This window comes from Muntiacus reevesi, chromosome 9 (assembly GCF_963930625.1).
Source record: "Muntiacus reevesi chromosome 9, mMunRee1.1, whole genome shotgun sequence".
Classification (NCBI taxonomy): domain Eukaryota; kingdom Metazoa; phylum Chordata; class Mammalia; order Artiodactyla; family Cervidae; genus Muntiacus; species Muntiacus reevesi.
Window position 1 is genome coordinate 4,409,558 of NC_089257.1, and position 7,923 is coordinate 4,417,480.

A 7,923-nucleotide genomic window follows, 5' to 3' on the forward strand; every position below is an offset into this window, starting at 1 on the left:
CACTCTGCCAACCTGCCCTTGACTATGAAATAATTAACATCCAGCACTGCTTGTTACCAAGGTCCTCATGGTTGTTTTTCAAACTTACTGATTTATGTAGACAAAGCCCAGCTTTGTAATGTTGATATCTCTCACCTTCCCCCTTTACCCTATTTTAAAATTTTATTCTATACATAGCCCTATGGGTAAGGACATTTGATATGGTCCTAGGCTCTTAACGGTTAGTGACAATCTTTGTTGGCACTTAGAGGGTTCAACAATTTTGTTGAATTTAATACAACTTTTAATCTCATAATCATTTATAGCATAGTATCTGAGACATTTGTTTATGCATTCACTTATTCTTTCATTTATTTATTTTACATGCTTTCCAATTTTCCCAGGTCTGCCTCTGGTCTTTGTTCTGATACATGTATGTTCTCGGGTAGATCTGTACATGAAATCTTACAGGGTCTAGATAGCAAAATGCTTTCCACATACCGTATTTTAACTATGGCATAGAAAGGAGTTATGAGTGTTAGTTATGACACCCATTGACATAAGGTGTTAGACTCATTATCAGACTTACAGTGTCTTGACTGCTGGATATGGGAAACCTTCTTAATTTTTTATTTTTTTTATTGGACTATAATTGCTTTACAAAGTTCTTTACAACAGCCGAGATTCGGCTATGAGAATGCACATATCCCCTCCCTCTTGAGCCTCTGTCCCACCCCCCATCCCTCCCCCTCTCGGTCATCACGGAACACTAGACTGCGCGCCCTGTGCTGTCAGCAGCTTCTCATAGCTGTCTGTTTACATGAGGCAGTGTATGTATATGTCAACAGTGTCCTCTGTTCATCCCGCCCTCCCTTCCCGCCACGGTGTCCACAAGTCCCTTCTCTATGGGAAGCTTTCTTATATCCTGCAGTTTGTGTCCTTGCAGACCTAACCCGATTGTCAGTGCTCAGGGAAGACAATCCATGGGCGCCAAGAACAACGTGACTGAGTTCCTCTTGCTCGGCCTTTTCCAGAGCCGGGAGATGCAGCGTGCCTGCTTCCTGGTCTTCTCCGTCTTCCACGTGCTCACGGTCCTGGGGAACCTTCTGGTCATTGTCACCATCAACGCCAGCAAGACCCTGCACGCCCCCATGTACTTCTTCCTCAGCCACTTGTCCTCTGCCGACACGTGCTATCCATCCGCCACCACACCCAAGATGATTGCGGACACTTTGGTGGACCGCAAGACCATCTCCTTCGAGGGCTGCATGACCCAGCTCTTTTCTGCCCACTTCTTTGGTGGCACCGAGATCTTCCTCCTCACGGCCATGGCCTATGACCGCTATGTGGCCATCTGTCGGCCCCTACACTACACGACCATCATGGGCCGCCGGAGGTGCGGCCTGCTGGTGGGGGCCTCCTGGGTGGCTGGCTTCCTGCATTCCATCCTGCAGACGCTCCTCATGGTCCAGCTGCCCTTCTGTGGGCCCAACGAGATCGACAACTTCTTCTGTGACGTCCATCCCCTGCTGAAGCTGGCCTGTGCGGACACCTACGTGGTGGGGCTCATCGTGGTGGCCAACAGCGGCATGATTTCTTTAGTGTCCTTCATCATCCTTATCATCTCCTACGTGGTCATCCTACTGAGCCTGAGAAGCCGGTCTTCTGAGGGCCGGCGCAAGGCTCTGTCCACGTGCAGCTCACACATCATCACTGTGCTTCTGGTCCTGGTGCCCCCCATGTTCATGTACATTCGACCCTCCACCACCCTGGCTGCTGACAAACTCGTCATCCTCTTTAACATCGTCATGCCACCTTTGCTGAACCCTCTGATCTATACACTGAGGAACAGTGAGGTGAAAAGTGCCATGAGGAAGATCTTCAGGGTCAAGGGGAGCTCGAGGGGAGAAGTGAAACTGCAAGGTATCTGATGAGCCTGGACTTGGGAAACTTCCCGTCTTTGTAGCATCTAAGATGATTTTGCATCTCTGGTCTGATGCTTGTAATGGGAACTCTTTCTGTTTTTCTAATAATATTCCACTTGTTCCCTTAATCTTCCAGTCATTAAATATTTATTATCTGTAATGAGTGAGGCACTGGGAATACACATAAAAGTAAATTGTAATCACTACACTCAAGGTGGGGTCATAGTCCAGGAGGCTCATGTATGGTAAGTTGCTTCACTTGTGTCTGACTCTTTACAACCCCATGGACTGTAGCCTGCTAGGCTCCTCTGTCCATGGGTGTCTCCTGGCAAGAAGACTTGAGTGGCTAGCTGTTCTGTTCTCCAGGGTATCTTCCTGATCCTGGGATTGAACCTGGGTCTCCTGCACTGCAGGCAGATTCTCTACCATCTGAGCCATGGTGGAAGGCTTTATGAGGCTCTTAGTGTGATATTTAAAGGCTCATTCAGGGAACCTGTGACAGCCTGTGAATGTGCAGGTATCTCATCTATAAAATGGATAATAGCACTTAATAATTCCTTTATTAACAATAGTTATTGAAGCTCACCTTCTCTTTGGTTATGATATTCAAAGCACTTTACTCATATTCCTCATTTTGTGCTCTCAGGAGACAGGTGAGTAAATAAATGCAGCAAGATTAAAAGATTTACCCAAATCACACAGTAAGTCTTAAGCAAGGGGGGGACCAGTATCATAAGTCTGCTTTCAGGGCTCTTACCACCTCCAGAGGACTCCATGACAAAGACGGAGTGCATGGATATCAAGCAGGATGGGCCAGGGATTTGGGGGACCAAGGACTGATGGTTTCCTGGGATGCTGGGGAGCAGAGCTGGGGAGAATAGGTTGTTAGCATTCCACCCAGTAGTGTCCAGTCCTTCTCCAGCAGAACAGGGACTGTTCCACATTAATCTCCTTTGCTTTGCCCTATTTGCTCTAGAGAGGGCCAGTTTGTTTAGGATGGAATTTGAAGAGCAGGGTTAGAAGTCCTACTCAAGTAACCATTCATGGATCATTTAATTCATTTGGGTCTCAGTTTCCACAAATACAAATGGAGACAGTAATAATACCAGCTTCAGAAGGTTTGAAGGGGACCTTCAGGACTTTATACAGTCTTATATCAAAGAATACACTAGTAAAGTAATGCTCAAAATTCTCCAAGCCAGGCTTCAGCAGTATGTGAACTGTGAACTTCCAGATGTTCAAGTTGGATTTAGAAAAGGCAGAGGAACCAGAGATCAAATTGCCAACATCTGCTGGATCATCGAAAAAGCAAGAGAGTTCCAGAAAAACATCTATTTCTGCTTTAGCGACTCTGCCAAAGCCTTTGACTGGGTGGATCACAATAAACTGTGGAAAATTATGAAAGAGATGGGAATACCAGACCACCTGACCTGCCTCTTGAGAAATCTGTATGCAGATCAGGAAGCAACAATTAGAATGGGACATGGAACAACAGACTGGTTCCAAATAGGAAAAGGAGTACGTCAAGGCTGTATATTGTCACCCTGCTTATTTAACTTACATGCAGAGTACATCATGAGAAATGCTGGGCTGGAAGAAGCACAAGCTGGAATCAAGATTGCTGGGAGAAATATCAATAACCTCAGATAGGCATATGACACCATCCTCATGGCAGAAAGTGAAGAGGAACTAAAAAGCCTCTTGATGAAAGTGAAGGAGGAGAGTGAAAAAGTTGGCTTAAAGTTTAACATTCAGAAAACTAAGATCAAGGCATCCGGTCCCATCACTTCATGGGAAATAGATGGGGAAACAGTGTCAGGCTTTATTTTTTTGGGTTCCAAAATCACTGCAGATGGTGATTGCAGCCATGAAATTAAACGACGCTTGCTCCTTGGAAGGAAAGTTATGACCAACCTAGACAGCATATTAAAAAACAGAGACATTACTTTGCCAACAAAGGTCCATCTAGTCAAGGCTATGGTTTTTCCAGTAGTCATGTATGGACGTGAGAGTTGGACTATAAAGAAAGCTGAGCACCGAAGAATTGATGATTCTGAACTGTGGTGTTGGAGAAGACTCTTGAGAGTCCCTTGGACTGCAAGGAGATCCAACCAGTTCATCCTAAAGGAGATCAGTCCTGGGTGTTCATTGGAAGGACTGATGTTGAAGCTGAAACTCAAATACTTTGGCCACCTGATGAGAAGAGCTGACTCATTGGAAAAGACCCTGATGATGAGAGGGATGGGGGCAGGAGGAGAAGGGGACGACAGAGGATGAGATGGCTGGATGACATCACCAACTCGATGGACATGAGTTTGGGTAAACTCTGAGAGTTTGTGATGGACAGGGAGGCCCGGCGTGCTGCGATTCACAGGGTCGCAAAGAGTCGGACACGACTGAGTGACTGAACTGAACTGAACTGAAATATTGGAAGCTTTTATGTAATTATTTGCTAATCTTTTTCCTGGTGCTTTTTTTCAATATAGAGAATAATGATTAATTAGGGTTTGTGTTCTCAGAGTGATTGCATTAAAATCTTTAAAACAATCTTAAACTATGTCATTATAATTTTCTCCTTAATTATTAGTTGAATTTTCTCATCTTGTCTCATCTTTAATTTTACTCAAGACTGAGTTAATGACATTCATGAATAGTACTGGTGTAGAGTACGTTGATTTTGCAAAGTGCCATTATGGCATTGGGAAAACATTTTGTTGCAGATTCAAAGCAGATCAATAAATCATATGCAATCAAAGTCAAGTTTTAATAAACACCAGTTCAGATTTTTTTTCCTCTTTAGCAGGGTATCTGAATAGCAGTAGTATTGTGATTTGGCTCAGATAAGCTATGCTGTGGAGGCTATCCTGTGCATTATAGGATATTTCTTAGCATCTCTGGCCTCTGCCCACTGGATGCTAATACCTCCTCCCCCGCAGGTTCGTACAATGAAAAATGTGTCCAGATATTGCCAAATATACCCTTGAAGGCAAAAATCGCTCACAGTTGAGATCTACTGTTCTGCACCCTCGTCCACACCAAAGGCCAGTAGAAGTGCTGTCTCAGTTTACTGACACTGCCCATACCCTCGGACCCATCCTTTGAATGGTGTCATTTCATGTAAAGTCACATGGCTGAGTTCGTGATAAGAGCTGGATCTAACTGACCTCTAAACAGCATGGAGCCCCATAGCCTAAGTACCCTGTGAACACTGGGTGAAGTTAATTTACCATTCCCTATTGATTTCTGAAGTTATGTTACCTACAAGGAAGTTTGAGATGTTAGTATCCAGGTCCTGCTTCCCATGAGGTAGGTGCCTGGTTAGGAAGGGGCCAGGCATGGGTCTCTGGGGACCAGTCTTCTCTCACTTGATCACCATGCCTTCCTCCCTGGTATCTCTCAGCTACGTGAATGCAGACTGGTCACCAGAATTCTTACATCTCTGGGGAATGCAAGGGAGGCGAGTCTGCTGTGCTCTTGTTTTAAATCAGCAGAGTGCACCCTCTGGGTTAGTCTCAACATTCCCAAGCCTGAGGCTGCGGAGGAGCGGATTCTCCATCTGGCGAATCCTGAGATGTATGAGCTCTGTTTGGTTGCTTGACCTTAATGGTTTTAGACTGAATAACTGGGGAACTGCATACTCTAGGGGATGTTCTTGGGGGGTATTATTTGCTTTTGTGTGGTTAGAACAGAAAAAAGAATTGTGGTGAGAAAATAAAGCTACAGAAACACTGGGGTGAGTTTTATTTTGTGAGCATGGGATGGTTGCTATTTCATCTTGAAAGCAAAGGGAATATTGTCAGACATCCCTGGCATTTAACAAAATGCTCCACATTGATCTGGTCTCTGCTTGAGGCAAGCACTGTGCTAGACATGGGACACAGGGATGGAGAATATTTGGTGTTGGTCCTTTATTCTTTCAACATTTAATGATCGTTTACAATGTACCAAATACTGTGCTCAGAAGCTAGGAAAGATTTATATTTGCTTTTCATTCCATATACATTCACTGAGTTCTATTTTGTGGTGGATATTCAGTTGACACCGGAGATGGAGTGTTGAGCAGTTTATAATCTCTACCCCAGTAAATTCAGAATTTAGTGGACCAGATGGTCACAGAACATAATTATAAGTTGGTGAGGAAAGTGCTGTGATTTCAAAATGTCTTGAGAGAGGAGGAATCACTGACTGTAAGGGTGTATAGATTGGGAAATGGATTTCTTATCTCTGAGAAGCTTCCAAGGCAGCACAGTGTACGAATACTTAACGTCTCCTGGGATGGGCTAGGAGGGAGACATATGGCATCCAATTGTGAGGTAGGTTTTATCTCCAAGGAATGGTGTGGATTTGAGTCTCTGAGAGGGTAAATAGCTTTCTAGATTAGTTACCACCTGTAGTAATTGGAATATGAACCTAGGAGTCCAGCAGTGGTTTCTTCTAGGAGTGATTTGGTAAAATTCTCAAAAGATCTGAGGGTTTAGCGATGGTCTCTCCTTTCTCTTGGTCTCTGCAATCATAAACTCTGTTGGTGATTTCCTTATAGTGGTGACTTGTGATAGTCCATAATCACCTGTTCCCAATGCTCAAGGAAGGATGATTTGTGGTGTGAGTGGATGTCACATGACTCCTGGTCTCAGGCGCCCTGGAGTCCAACTGTAGGAGGGGACCATGTTGATACAGTTCGATCTCAGTCACCTTGACCAAATCCAGCATGGGTGAAGATAGTCTGCTAACCAGTCAGTGCACAATCGTGGTGATGTTTTGAGGTGTTGGAAGGTCTGCCTTCTTTTATGGATGTGTCATAGTCGGCATTTTGGGTGGAGAGGTGGTTTGTACTTCTATTGCCACCGAGGGACAGAAGCCTGAAAGAAGTGACGGTACCTGTAAGGAGAAGAATTGTGGATGGATTGAACTGGAACTTTTGAAAGGAGCTAGGTCACCTGGTGACCGAATGCAGAAGCAGATAATTAGGTGGAGAAGCAGAAATAAGAGAGGGTGCTGAATATTCAGGGAAATTTCTTCAGAAGACCCTGAAGGGTATATGGGAAGGTGAGACTCTTATTCTGAAAACCAGGAAGGGAAAGGAGCAAAAGGAAGCAGGATGAAGGAAATCTGCAGGCAAAAGACAGAAGCATTCAATGGCAATAGAGAGATGGTTATTTTGGACATGCAACACCATACCTGCTGCCTTACATCATCCAGTGAGGCGATCAGTCTCCTAATAGACTTCTCCCAGTTCAACCTCTAGTCCAGTAGTCCAGTGTCTGCATGCCAAGTGATTCTGCCTTTGGGTCCACTAACATTTTTGATGATTCCCCATTGTCTGTTAAATAAACCCCAAAGTCCATAATAGTCCTTTGTGAATTGGTACTAGATTCTGGTTCCAAAGTTTTTTATTCATTTATTTTTATTAGTTGGAGGCTAATTACTTTACAATATTGTAGTGGCTTTTGTCATACATTGACATGAATCAGCCATGGATTTACATGTGTTCCCCATCCCGATCCCCCCTCCAACCTCCCTCTCCACCCGATACGCATATATATGGAATTTAGAAAGATGGTAACCATAACCCTATATGCAAAACAAAAAGAGACACAGATGTACAGAACAGAATTTTGGACACTGTGGGAGAAGGTGAGGGTGGGATATTTCGAGAGAACAGCATCGAAACATGTATATTATCTAGGGTGAAACAGATCACCAGCCCAGGCTGGATGCATGAGACAAGTGCTCGGGCCTGGTGCACTGGGAAGACCCAGAGGCTACAACTTTATGGTTGCTCTTCTTCACTTTACTTCAGCCTCGCTCAAATTTTTATAGTTTGCACTTTCTCCTCGACTTCCTTGGAGTGTTTTTCCCTTCTTTTCTAAATAACTAGCTCATACTTATCATTCAGTATCCAGCTCACAAGCTTCTCACTTTTAAAACAGATTGTTATGTAAATTTCCCACTTAATGTAGGAGTCTTTTGTATCATTTCAGATCACCCTTCCAAATTATTGCCTCCTGGTGGCTATATC

At 44.2% G+C, this 7,923-nt stretch overlaps 1 protein-coding gene across 1 annotated transcript; it reads left to right on the plus strand.

The window, feature by feature from the left end:
• The first annotated feature begins 962 nt into the window (after positions 1 to 962).
• Positions 963 to 1,910, plus strand: LOC136175325 (olfactory receptor 4S1-like). The gene has a single exon (XM_065945658.1). The coding sequence runs from the start codon at positions 963 to 965 to the stop codon at positions 1,908 to 1,910; it is 948 nt and encodes a 315-aa protein (XP_065801730.1).
• Positions 1,911 to 7,923: the final 6,013 nt, after the last annotated feature.